Genomic DNA, 13,587 nt, shown 5'->3' with positions numbered 1-13,587 from the left:
GGATTTAGAAAAGGCAGAGGAGCCAGAGATCAAATTGCCAACATCCTTTGGATCATTGGAAAAAGCAAGAGAGTTCCAGAAAAGCATCTATTTCTGCCTTATTGACTATGCCAAAGACTTTGACTGTGTGGATCACAATAAACCATGGAAAATTCTGAAAGAGATGGGAATACCAGACCACATGACCTACCTCTTGGAAAACCTGTATGCAGGTCAGGAAGCAACAGTTAGAACTGGACATGGAACAACAGACTGGTTCCAAATAGGAAAAGGAGTATATCAAGGCTGTATATTGTCACCCTGCTTATTTAACTTATATGCAGAGTACATCATGAGAAACACTGGGCTGGAAGAAGCACAAGCTGGAATTAAGATTGCTGGGAGAAATATCAATAACCTCAGATATGCAGGTATCACCCTTATGGGAGAAAGTGAAGAGGAACTAAAAAGCCTCTTGATGAAAGTGAAAGAGGAGAGTGAAAAAGTTGACTTAAAGCTCAACATTCAGAAAACTAAGATCATGGCATCTGGTCCCATCACTTCATGAGAAATAGATGGGAAAACAGTGGAAACAGTGTCAGACTTTATTTTTGGAGCTCCAAAATCACTGCAGATGGTGACTGCAGCCATGAAATTAAAAGAGGCTTACTCCTTGGAAGGAAAGTTATGACCAACCTAGACAGCATATTCAAAAGCAGAGACATTACTTTGCCAACAAAGGTCCGTCTAGTCAAGGCTATAGTTTTTCCTGTGGTCATGTATGGATGTGAGAGTTGGACTCTGAAGAAAGCTGAGCGCAGAAGAATTGATGCTTTTGAACTGTGGTGTTGGAGAAGACTCTTGAGAGTCCCTTGGACTGCAAGGACATCCAACCAGTCCATCCTAAAGGAGATCAGTCCTGGGTATTCATTGGATGGACTGATGCTGAAGCTGAAACTCCAATAGTTTGGCCACCTCATGCGAAGAGTTGACTCATTGGAAAAGACCCTGATGCCGAGAGGGATTGGGGGCAGAAGGAGAAGGGGACGACAGAGGATGAGATGGCTGGATGGCATCACCGACTCGATGGACATGAGTTCCGGTAAACTCCGGGAGTTGGTGATGGCCAGGGAGGCCTCGCGTGCTGCGATTTATGGGGTCGTAAAGAGTCCTACACGACTGAGCGACTGAACTGACTGACTAACTGAGCCTGGGTTTCCTTGCCTGCTCTGTAGAGTAAGAGGCCCCGCCCCGCTGGGCTGGATCCTGGGAAAGTAAGAGGCCCCGCCCCCTGGGCAGGTTCTTGGAGGAAGAGGCCTCGCCTACTGGGCTTGCGTGAGATGGTCGAGTTCAGCAGGGATCTGAGCTCTCTCTGTGAGCACTGCAGGCCAGTGGATGATTATTCACCAGCTTTCCTGGTAGGACCGCCCCCAAACCTCACCTCCTCCTCTGGGGTGGGGTCTGAGTCATGGGGACCACGGTGAGCAGGACTGATGGCTCGAAATGGTACAAGTCCCAGCAAGTGAGGGGAATGACGGCCCTGTGGGAACAGAAAGTGAGATTTCCTGCCCCTGAGTCTTTGCACTAGCTGTTCCTTCTGCCTGGACGGCCCTGCCCTTTCTTGTCTCTTCCCCAGCTTTAGGTTTTGATGCCCCCAGGGCAGAAGACTTGTTCTTCTTACCTTTGGGAGCAACTTAGTCTAAAGTGCCTGGCCCAGGGCACAAAGCAGAGACTGCAGACAGAGACTGGGCAGGGAACAGTGTGTGCAGGTGGGCCTGGGGGCATGGGGTGGAGGAGAGAAGGAGCGACTCTCGGTAGGCAACCCCACACTTAGTACAGCACCAACAATATCGTTCATGTGACTCCGCATGCCTAGCTGTTTGTTAATTAGGAGCTAATTCTGGAAATTGTTTAATACATAGATGTCCTGTATATAATAAGAGCTCAAAACTATTTGGTATTTGCTGTTGAGTGCCAGCTTTGTGTCAAGCCTGTTACATACTCATTCATTTAATGACAGCCTTATTGTCTCCACTGGCCCGGGTCACAACCTCACTGGAGTGGTCTGGCTAGAATTTGAACCCAGTTCTGCAGAATCCCTCATTTGGTTCCAGCAGCCCGAAGAGGAAGGCATGCAAGTCAGTGGGGCCCCAGTGACTCAGACCTGGCTGGTCCCCTGGCCCGCCCTTTCCTCCTGACTCAGCCCAGGCAGTTCAGCGGGCCTTTCTCTGGAATTCAGGGCCCCCAGGCAACGTTCCTGAGTGGCTGTCTCCTCTGGGATACACTCCCCGGAGAGCTGGCGGATGGCTGTGTTTCCATGGCAGCCTCGGCTGTGTCCTGCATCCCCCTTGGGGTCTCCATCTTCTCTCAGGAGGGTGGTCAGTGACTTGCTGGGGTCGACATCTCCCTCCCAATTTCCCTGTGATGCAGAGGGGCAAACCGAGCCAGAAGGGACCCGTGGTGTGGCTGGGTGATACAGCCATGGTTGAGGGTAGGGGTGGGAGTAGGAGAAGCTCATATTCAATTTCTGGCTGCTTTTTTCTGTCTTTGCCCAGCCCTGGACCCCTAAACGGGACCCTTCAGCCTAGCCCAGCTCCCAGCCCTGGAGAGGTGAAGGTCAGGCACGCACAGACCTCTGTAACTGACCTGAATGGGGACAAGCCTGAGTTGCCTTTCTACTCCGCTGCTGCCAAGAGAAGGTAGGGACATGGATACTCTTCTCCTTCTGGTCCCCCTGGAGTCTCCAGCTCAATAATGTGATGCTGGAGCATGGCTCCTGCCAGCCATTCCCTGCAGCCATTCTGCCTCTGGGTGCCCTGCGGTCCCTGTCTTCTGGAACCCAGGCTTACCCAGGCTACCAAAGCCTTGGCCCTCAGTTCCCCCAATTTCTATAAAATCGTAGTCTTATTTCCCCAGTTTCATTCAGATATAATTTGGGAGAAGGGGGGAGGAATCAAGCCATTTTATTGAGGAAGGGGTGAAAGGCTTGGAGGACAGTGAGATCTGATGTCCTTCTGGGAGGGGTCTCCCCCAGCCTCACAGTAGCTGAAAGTTCTTTCAGATATAATTGATATACAGCATTGCATTAATTGAAGGTGTGCAACACAATGATTTGATACATGTATAAATTGTGAAAGGATTGCCACAATAAGTTTAGTTCACATCCATCACCTCCCATTGCTGCAAATTGTTTTTTTCTTCCAAAGAGGACTTCAAAGATCTACTCTGGTAGCAACTTTCAGCTACACAAAAGGGTATTGTTAGCTATAATCACCGTGTTGTATATTTCATCCCCAGTGCTTATTTATCTTTCTAACTGGAAGTTTGTACATTTTGACTCCCTTCACTCATTTTTCCCTGCCCCCAGCCCCCACCCTTGGCAACCACCAGTCTGTTCTGTTTCCATGAGTTCAGTTATTTTGGTTTCCACATACAAGCGAAATCACACAGTACTTGTCTTTGTCTGACTTATTTCACTTGATGTAATGCCCCCAGGTCCATCCATGTTGTTGCAAATGGTAGGATTTCCTTCTTTTTTTTACAGCTAATGTAAGGTGATAGTTTTAAATACCCTTCTGGCCCAGATTCCTGTGATTGGTCAGAAAAGACTCCCCAGCCTCCTCCTTCTTCCCCACCTCCATGAAATAGGTCTCAGAGAAGCAGGGCCCCTCTGGCCTTCTGCACAGAGCGACCCTAGGGGGATCCTGGGCAGTGGGAGAGGAAGAGACATTGTTAGATGAATTCAATTGAGCATGTGCATTAAGGCCCCTCAGATGAAGCGTAGAGAAAAGTTAGATTATGACTTGCCTAGAATCACAAGCATGTGCTATACTGGGATTGAACCCCGGGGCAGTCTGGTTCTTGTGTCTTGAAGCCCATCAAAAGGAGTTCTCCCCGTTGCCAGGTCCATTCATCAGTCTCCTACTGAATACTTACCATGTGTCAGGTCCCCTGCTGAGTGCTGCCACGTATGCATTGATGTGACCCAGGCCCTGCACTTGGTGAAGAGATGGCCAGACAAGATGAGATCAGTCTCAGGGGTGGGATGGGGAGCCCGGGTCCACCGCCCACATGCACATTTCCTGTCTAGCAGGCAAGAGAAATCAAGGCTCCAATTCCCGGAGTGCAATCAGAGGCTGCCTAAGAGGAATGGAGAAGGTGTGGGGCTGGGACCCTTCCTGAAGGAGTGAACGAAAAAGGGCATGCTTGCTTCTGTGGGCTTTGAGGCTGATTTGAGGGAGACGATAATAATCTAGTACAGCTGATCTTTGAACAACGTGGGGGTTAGGGGCACCCACCCCTTTGCAGTTGAAAATCCTCTTAGAACTTTATAGCCAGCCCTCCATATCCTAGGTTCTGCATTCTTGGATTCAACCAACAAAGGATGATATACTACTGTAGTACATACTTACTGAAGAAAATCTGCATATACATGGACCTGTGCCAGTTTAAACCCATGTTGTTCAAAGGCCCACTGAATTACTACAGATAAAAGGGACGTCTTGACAGTCTCCTGAATGGCCTTCTGCCCTGTATCTTTCCCCCATTCCCTGCCTTCTCTGATCTCCTCTCCTGTTCTTCTCCACTTCTCATCCTCACTGTTCTTGGAACATTCCAGTGTACTCCTGCTGATCAAGACATTTCTGTTCTTGGAGCAGAAGCAGGCAACAAACAGGTAAAGTCACCCAGGAATGGGGAGATGTCTGATGGAGAACACAAGCAGAGTGGCTTGATGGAGTACATAGGAGCCGTGCAGGGTGAGCTCTGCCTGTGTGCCTGTGTGCTCCTGTGCCAAGGGAGGTGACCTTTGATCCAAGACTTGAATAACGAGAAGGAGCCCTCTGCACGAGGAGCTGAAGGACAAGCATTTCAGGCAGAGGGAACTGGCTGAACAGAAGCCCTGAGATGAGAAGAGCTTACCAGTTCCAGGAACAGAATGAGGCTAGTGAGTGAGGGAGGCAGACGGAAGAGATGGGGTGGGGCAACTGGCAGGGTCTAGGAGCAATTTACATTATATTCCAGTTTGGTAGGAAAACCTCTGGAGGGTATCAACTGTTTTTAAAGTGATCCCTCTGGCTGCAGAGTAGACTATAGTCTAGCACCCCATGAGTGGGCAGGTTAGCGGCTTGGAGCATCAGCAGGGTCAGAGGTGGTGGGACATTGGATTGGTTTGCAATATGGGGACTTTGCTAGGAAGCAGAAGAGCACTGATTGCCCAGTGCCCATTTCACAAATGAAGGAACTGTAGCTTACAGACAGTCTTTGCATAGGGGGAACCATTGTGTCCACTATACAGATGTGGAAATTGACAGGGAAAGGAATTAGCTCAAGGAGACATAATTAAAGTCAAATGTAGGCCCCAGGGCACTTTCTCTGCTCCTAAACAGTCTTGCTCTCTAGGTGTGGCTGGAATTACTCACCACCTGACTTCTGCAGACAAGGAAATTGAGGCTCAGAACAGCACTCTTGACAGTGAGCCTGGGTTAAGACCCAGGGCCCCTAATGTGAGGTCTAGACCCTCTGTCTCCCTACCGCAGTTCCTGCCTTCCTGGTGTGACTGTAGTGAAATGAATGTAGCAAACCCACCAAGGACCTAACAGGAGGTGATGTTGAATTGCACACTTCCACTCCCAGTGCTGGGGATGCCCAGGGACAGATGAATGAGGGGGCTTTGCCTTGTGGGGAGGGCAGCTGTGTGCCTTCTTGTCTCCCACTCAGCTGGAGGCCCACTGTGGGCACATGTGTGTGTGTCTATGAGTGTGTGTAACTGTATGTGAGTATGACTGTGCTGCCCACAGCAACGACAGCCTCTCTGGGACTGCTGGGTCTCCAGCGACCTCCTGCTGGTCACTTCTTTGTCCACTTACCTGCAGGCCCCTTGGTTTCTGTGTCTTATCTCCAGGCTCTGCTTAGGCTTCTTAATGAGGAAATAATTAACCACAAAAGCATTTTCTAAGACTTTCATCCCATTCTCCTGGTCAAGTTAAAAAGTATTCACAATGAACAGGGTTGCTAGTGGGAGGATGACAGGAAGCCAAGGGCCCCTGGGGCCACTGGGAGGAAGGCCTGGTGTGTGCCTGGGCTCAGAGCCTGGGGCTGGGCCCTGGCCTGGTCCCACTGCTTCCTCACTGTGTAAATTTGGTCAAGTTCCTTGCCCAACTAGGCCTCTGCTTCCTCCTCCGTGAACTGGGGAATTTGCACTAGAATCCAGTACTTCCAAAGCATTTCCCCCCAATGAAAACCGGTGATCTCCAAAACAAAAAAAAAACAAAAAAAAAAATGGTTAAGTTTGGGAAACAACACTAGAGTATATAAAGGTAAGCCCGTTTCTTGACCACATTTCTTGGCCTTCATTTGTTGAAAACTTTTATTTCTTTGGATACATAGCACAAATGCACATGGCATTAAATTCAGAGAGCATGGAAGGAGTTTGGGGAACTCACAGCTCTTTCCTGCCCCTCTGCTCCTCACTTTCAGCAGGCCCCACTGGCAGTATCTAACCCATGGAGAGATGGTATCGCCATGCCAGCTGATGTGGGTGTTCACTTTATTGTGGTAAGTGACTACCACAAGGGGGTTGGGGAGTGTAGATTCCTTGCTTGGACTACAGCACCACTCCCAAGTGTTTCTGGGTCTAGCATCTAGAGGAACACCCTTTGGGAAATGGGTTTTCATGTTCTCCAGTGAAACTATGTAGGAGGGACCTGGCTGGTGTCTGATCTCTGAGAAGGCAGCCATAACTCCTGTCTTTTGCTGCCCACCCAGGGGCAGCCCTTTAGATTGAGAGGAGGTGCCAGAACTGGCAATTTATTTGGGGACACAGAGACAAGGGTAGGTTGGAGGCTGGACTGGGATCCGCATCTGCTCCCGGAGCAGTGCTCTCCCAGCTGAGCCCAGCCACAGAAGTGCTCAGGGCCTGGGAGAGACCCTGGGGACGGGGGTGGCCTGGCTCCACACTGCATGGTCATTTCCTGAGACGAGCAGATAGAATTGCACTGAGTGTGTGGCATCTGCACGGCGCTGGGGTGATGTATAGGCTGTGTGGGACGTTTTAACTCCGAGCACACGGTTTGCTAACGTGCCATGTGCCGGTGTGACCGGTATGCCCTGTGGCCGCCATGTACGCTGCGACCCGAAGTCAGCGCCAGGTGCCAGGTGCGAGCGGCGGACTGAGCGCCGGGGAGCCGACGCCGTGTGCCCAGTGCGCGCGGGAAAAGGTGTGTGGCAGCGCGCTGGAGAGTGTGAGCGTGCGTGTCCCGCCGGCACCGCCCCGCCCCGAGGCCGGGCAGGTGTGGGCGGGCCGCCCGGACCCTGCCGAGCCAGGGCCGGGAGAGCCGGCGGGAAACAGGAAGCGGGGGGAGGCGCGCGGCGGCCGGACGGCAGGGAGCCGGGCTTGCGGGCGGACGTGCGGGTGGCTGGCTGTCCGGACACTTAGCCTGGACCCTGGCGGCGATGTGGGGAGGTCCGGGCAGCCCGGTTGGTGGCGGGGCCGGGGGCGGGGCCGGGGGCGCCGCCGACCCCGCCCCCCTGCGCCGCAGGAGCCGCCGCCCGAGCGCCGACCCCGGAGTGCGAGGCGGCTCTGGCGTGCGGGGTGAGTCCCGGGGGTTCGGGGCCCGGGCATCCTCGGGGCGGACGGGGCGCGGGAAGCCGGGGGAAAGCGGAGGGGATACGAGGGGTCCTGCAGACGACGCCCGGAGCTGGGATCGGTCGGCGCACCCCGCCCCCAGCGCCCGCGCTGACCCTCGCGCGCCTCTGGCCCGCAGACCCCGAGGACGCGGCCATGCCGGGCGGAGCCGAGGCTGGGGAGGCCGATGAGGAGGCTGGGGCCGGCTCCGGGTCCGAGGCGGAGGAGGACGCGCTGTGGGAGCGGATCGAGGGCGTCCGGCACCGGCTGACGCGCACCCTCAACCCGGCCAAGCTCACGCCGTATCTGCGCCAATGCCGGGTCATCGACGAGCAGGACGAGGAGGAGGTGCTGAGCACCTACCGCTTCCCGTGCCGTGTAAACCGCACCGGTGAGCCGTGGGGGGCGCGGGGTCGGGCCTGAGCGGGTGGGGCCGGCCTTCCCTGGGGCCTTCTTGGGGCCGACCGGCCAAGGGCTCTGATGCCCCGGACCTCGCTCTCCACATCGGTGGGGTGGGATGGTTGCTGTGTCCGCCATCCTGCCTCCTTTAGCGTGTCCGCGTGTCCACACCGCGCCTGGATTTCTCTCCCGCCTCCTCGGCCCACCTTAGAGTAAGGGGTTGGCTGTAGTTGCGGTTCAGGCGGGGCTTGGGACCTCCCGGTCACAGCTGGTGGACTTGGCCTCGTTCCTGTGTCCTTTGCCGCGTTCCTGTGACCTTTGCTTTCATAGGTTCTCCCTGTCCCCCGCTTTCTGTGTGTCACATACTTCTCGGAGAGTTATTTTTCTTTATTTTCCCATCCCAGTTTTTTGAGGGTGCCTTCTCCCGTAGGTTGTGCCTGAACGGAGCTGGCGAAGCAATGCGGGTCTGATGGTGGAATTTCAGGCACTGGTCAACGAGAGATAGATATTTTGGTTTGCCTTTGAGAATGGAGGGGGCTTTTCTGTGCTGTTGTAAAGGCAGGCGCTGTTTGCTGGCCCTGTATCTGTGTGGAGGGCAGGCAGGGGCTTGGGGAGCTGTTGAAACACAGTTACCACTGGTGGTGGAGGGGGAGTGGGTCCTGATTCTCCTGGCTGCAGCAGACAGGCTATCTCCTCTGATGTGTTGAGTCAGGTCCCTGTGTGTGTCACTGGTTCAGAGATCTGGGGAATGTGGGCCTTGGAGTAGTCGGGGTGGGGGGCGGGGAGCAGACGGGAGAAAGCAGCTAGGCACTGGGGGCAGCCCTCACCTTGACCCCTGGACACCCACCCCCAATTCTCCAGGGCGCCTGATGGACATCTTGCGCTGCCGGGGGAAGAGGGGCTATGAGGCCTTCCTGGAAGCCCTGGAGTTCTACTACCCCGAGCACTTCACACTGCTCACTGGCCGAGAGCCTGCCCAGCGCTGCTCCATGATCCTCGGTGAGTGGGTCTGCAGTGGGTGCCAGAGCAGATTCCTTACCCCCTCCCTGTGAGGGGGCACTCCCATTGTGGCCATTGAACAGGCAGGGAAACTGAGGCACAGAGACAGCTGAAACTGTCTGCCCAAAACCTCCCCAGCAGGCTGAGTGTGGGGCTGGGTTTGTAACACAGTTAGAGTCTAAATTCAGAGCCCACACACTTAAGGTAGCTCTTTGCCCCTGAAATTGTTCTCAGACATGTATGTGGCCGACATGTACCAGTTTGCAGTTTCTTCTGTAAAAAATTCAAACATGCCATGAGACGAGAATAAACAGCAAAGATCTTTACTTCTTCCTTCAACTCTGCTCTGCTGGTAACAGTTTGGCAATTATACACACATGCACACACATATACAGGGGATCATCTTACATGTCTTGTTCTGTATTTCATTTTTTCTTGGAACAACTGGTTTTTGTGATTCATTCCCCCACCACCACCAGTGTGATTCTGTTATGCTTGTTTTTAATGACTGCATCGTGTTTGTTAGTGATGTGCCATAGTCATTTAACACATCCTCTATTGATGTGTTATTTGCAAATATTACAGTGCTGGGAACATCCTTCTAGGTGCATCTTTGTGCACATGTGTGTCTCAGGAGAAGTTCTGAGAAGTCAGATTTCTTAGAGAATATGTAGCTTCCCTGGTGACTCAGTCTGTAAAGAATCTGCCTGCAGTGCAGGAGACCTGGGTTCGATCCCTGTGTTGGGAAGATCCCCTGGAGATGGGAATGGCAACCCACCTTCAGTATTCTTGCCTGGAGAATCCCATGGACAGAGGAACCTGGTGGGCTGCAGTCCATGGGCTCGCCAAGAGTCAGACACGACTGAGCAACTAACACATACACAACATGGGTCCCTCTAGCAGTGTATGAGCACCCTTTTTGTTGTACCCTCATTCATCCTAGGGATCATTTAAAAATATTTTTTTGTGTGGTTAGATATGTGAAAAATAATATGTTGTTGTTTTAAGTTTGCAGTTTGTTGAAAGATGTACTCAGCTTACTCAACAGTTTAGTTAGCCTTGGGCAAATGACTTGACATTTCTGTGCCTGGGTTTGTCTCTCTTTGAAATGGGTTTAATAAATAGTACCTACCTTAAGTGTTGTGAAGATTACATAAATTAATATACATATGTAGACCAAAGAGTAAAGTCAAATGTTAGTGGTACCACTATTATTGTTGTTACTATTATTGCTAGTGAGTTGGAGGGGACTCCCAGGTGGCACAGTGGTAAAGAATCCACCTGCTAATGGAGGAGATGCAAGAGACACGGGTTCGATCCCTGGGTTGGGAAGATCCCCTGGAGTAGGAAATGACAACCCACTCTAGTATTCTTGCCTGAAAAATTCCATGGACAGAGGAACCTGGTGGACTACAGTCCATGGGGCCACAAAAAGTGGGACACAACTGAGTGACTAAGCACAGCTCAGCACAAACATAGGAAAATACTTTCCTCATTGCATCTCTGCATGCATACATGCTCAGTTGTGTCCAACTCTTTGTGACCCCATGGACTGTGTAGCCCACCAGTCTCCTCTGTCCATGGGGATTCTCCAGGCAAGAATACTAGAGTGGGTTGCCATTCCCTTCTCCAGGGGATCTTCCCAACCCAGGGATCAAACCCAGGTCTCCTGCATTGCAGGTGGCTTCTTTACTGTCTGAGCCACCAAGGAAGCCCATGAATACTGGAATGGGTAGCCCATCCCTTTTCCAGGGGATATTCCCTAACCAGGAATTGAATCGGGCTCTCCTGCATTACAGGTGGATTCTTTACCAGCTGACCCACCAGGGAAGCCCTTTCCTATGTTTACCAGTCATTTTTTTGTTTGGGAATTTGCAATTTGATAGTTTCTGGCCATATTTTTATTTTGTTGTTTGCTATTGATTTGTAGGAGCTCTTTATATAGTGTGACTCTGTGTCATGTGTTGTATTTTCTCCCACTCTGTTACTTGTCTTTTAACTTTGCTTCTTACATCTGTCATCATTCAGAAATCTCTTATAGTTTTTTTATTTTTGCCTTGTTTAGGAAGCCTTTCCCTGTCCCCACATTGTAAAAATGGGTTCCCAATATTTCCTTCTAGTGTTTTTCCGGTTTGGGTTGTTCTGTGTGGTCTGCCATCTTGCTGGATTTTATTTGCCTGAACTGACTTTTCTCTGCCCTGTCCTTGGCAGATGAGGAGGGGCCTGAGGGCCTGACCCAGTTCCTGATGACAGAGGTGCGGCGGCTGCGGGAGGCTCGAAAGAGTCAGCTGCAGCGGGAGCAGCAGCTGCAGGCCCGAGGCCGAGTGCTGGAGGAGGAGCGGGCAGGGCTGGAGCAGCGGCTTCGGGAGCAACAGCAGGCTCAGGAGCGCTGCCAGCGGTTGCGGGAGGACTGGGAGGCAGGGAGCCTGGAGCTTCTGCGGCTTAAGGATGAGAACTACATGATCGCCATGCGCCTGGCACAGCTCAGTGAGGAGAAGAACTCAGCCGTGCTGCGCAGCCGGGACTTACAGCTGGCGGTAGGCCCTGGGGAGGTTGGGGTGGGGTGTGCTATGGGCAAGGGGCAGCTTTGCAAAAAATGATGGTAATATGGTAGCCGGCTGGTGTCCCAGAGCCACCATCTGCTGGCTACTGGACCATGGGCAAGTCCCTTCACTCTGTGCCTCAGTTTTCTCATCTGTAACATGGGGATATTGATAGTGCTTATTTCATTGAGTTATGACTGTGGTTCTCAACTGGGGTTGATTTTGCTCCCCCTGCCCCTAGCAACTTTTGGCCATGTCTGGGAACACTTTTGATCATCACAACCAGGAGTGTGTTACTGGCGTCTAGTGAGTAGAGGCCGGGGTTACTGCTAAACGTCCTTGGAGCCCAGGACAGCTCCACAACCAAGAACTGTCCAGTCCAAAAGGTCTGCAAGTGCTGTGGCAGAGAGACCTTGAGGTAGAAGGATTCCTCGGATTTAAGATACAGAATTTAAGACATGTACAGGGCCTGGTGCAGGGTTAGTGCTCAAAACCTGGATTACGGTTAGCCATTGTTATTGATATTATTAAGTATGACTCTATGCTATGTAGGTTACACGCATCATATCATGTAATCTCACAAAGATACCGTGCTCCATGTTCTCGTTTTAAAGTACAGACACAGGTGTAGATTGTAAAGGGACTTGCTTAAGGTCACAAAGCAGCAAGTGGCACAGCCTGGATGTGAACCAGGTCTGCCTGGTGCCCCTGCTGGCTTCTGCCTTATGATGCTGTTCCTCTTGCTCCCATCCAGATGAAATCTCACCCAGTTCTCCCTATAAGCGAACGAGGCCATGCCTCTTACAGGCTGAGCAACTGAGCCTCTCTTTCTTGGTGTCTTTTTGGGTCTTCACATGGGGATAAAGCTGGGATTTTACTGCTGCAGAGAGTTGTCTCAAGGATTTGACAGTGCCTGTGGCCAAGCCAAGAGATGCAGGGTTTGATCCCTGGGTGGGGAAGATCCCCTGAAGGAGGAAATGACAACCCATTCCAGTATTCTTGCCTGGAGAACCCCATGGACAGAGGAACCTGGTGGGCTACGAGTGAAGTGACTGAGCACACACGTGGCACACAGTAGGCTGTCCTTGGCAGTACTGTACAAGGTTCCATTGGGGGATTTTGATGGTGGGATCTGAAGCCCCCTGACCCCTGAGCCTCAACTGTGGCTGGGGCACCCCAGGGGGTGAGAGGTGGCCGTGGACAATGGGTCACACGTCCACGATGAGCCTGTAAGCGTGAGAGCACTGGTGTGCTGGAGCCTGTGACTGTGGGTGCCATTGGGGGTGGGGGTGGACATCTGGGGAAAGGACTGGGGGTTGTTGAGGCCACAGGTTCATGGACCCAGGCTGCCAGGCCCACTTGAGCCTCAGGTTCCTCATCCTTGAAGTGGGAAGTCACGGTGCAGTGACATCATAGCAATATAGCACCTCCTGTGTAGTAGGCATGGTCCTCTGGGCTTGATGTCCATCAACTCCTGTAATTTCCTGGGAACTCCACTGGATTGGGGGTCGGGTAGAGCCCTGTTATTATCCCCATTTATGAATGAAGAAACTGAGGCACAGACAGGTTGGTTGGAGTACTTTCCCAGGGTTCCAAGATGGAGAATTTCTGACTCTACTCTGGGCACTTCTGGGAGTCGGGTGAGGTGGGGAAGGAGCCTGGTGGGGAGAGCCTGCTCAGAGAGGACAGTGTGATGGCCTCTGGTCCCTGGGTGTTGGGAGGGGCTGTGGCCAGCACAGTTTGTCTCACCCTTGGGTTGCATGTGATTGTAAGTTGGGTCTGCTGAAGTGGTGGATATGTGCATGTGACTGGGTGGGGGGTGCCTTGTGTGTGTGTGTGTGTGTGTGTGTGTGCGCGCGCACACCTGTCTGGAATCTCCTGGGGTTGGGTAGAGGGATGAAGAAGAGGTGTTGGAGGTTCTCTGTGTGTCAGCGTTTCAGCTCTAGGTGCACATAGTATGTGTGTGCTTAGTCACTCACTTGTGTCCAACTCTTTGTGACCCCATGGACTGTAGCCTGCCAGGCTCCTCTGTCCATGGAATTT

The 13,587-nt window shown here is 52.4% G+C and overlaps 1 protein-coding gene across 7 annotated transcripts in view; it reads left to right on the top strand.

Moving 5' to 3' along the window:
* Positions 1-1,299: 1,299 nt before the first annotated feature.
* Positions 1,300-13,587, top strand: part of CARD10 (caspase recruitment domain family member 10) — a 32,832-nt gene continuing 20,544 nt past the window's right edge. For 3 of the 7 annotated variants that reach the window (XR_003034811.2, XM_005206880.5, XM_010805359.4), the window contains exons 1-4: positions 7,543-7,570; positions 7,743-7,994; positions 8,864-9,001; positions 11,213-11,538. Coding sequence is in view for 6 of the 7 variants with exons in the window: in XM_005206880.5 (XP_005206937.1) it covers positions 7,760-7,994; positions 8,864-9,001; positions 11,213-11,538 (699 nt within the window). In the remaining variant the exon portion in view is untranslated. The other 4 variants (XM_024992553.2, XM_024992552.2, XM_024992556.2 and 1 more) reach the window with 4 other exon arrangements.

The sequence above is a fragment of the Bos taurus genome, chromosome 5 (assembly GCF_002263795.3).
Source record: "Bos taurus isolate L1 Dominette 01449 registration number 42190680 breed Hereford chromosome 5, ARS-UCD2.0, whole genome shotgun sequence".
Classification (NCBI taxonomy): domain Eukaryota; kingdom Metazoa; phylum Chordata; class Mammalia; order Artiodactyla; family Bovidae; genus Bos; species Bos taurus.
The sequence above is the reverse complement of the archived record's forward strand: the minus strand, read 5'-3'. Positions and strand labels throughout refer to the sequence as shown.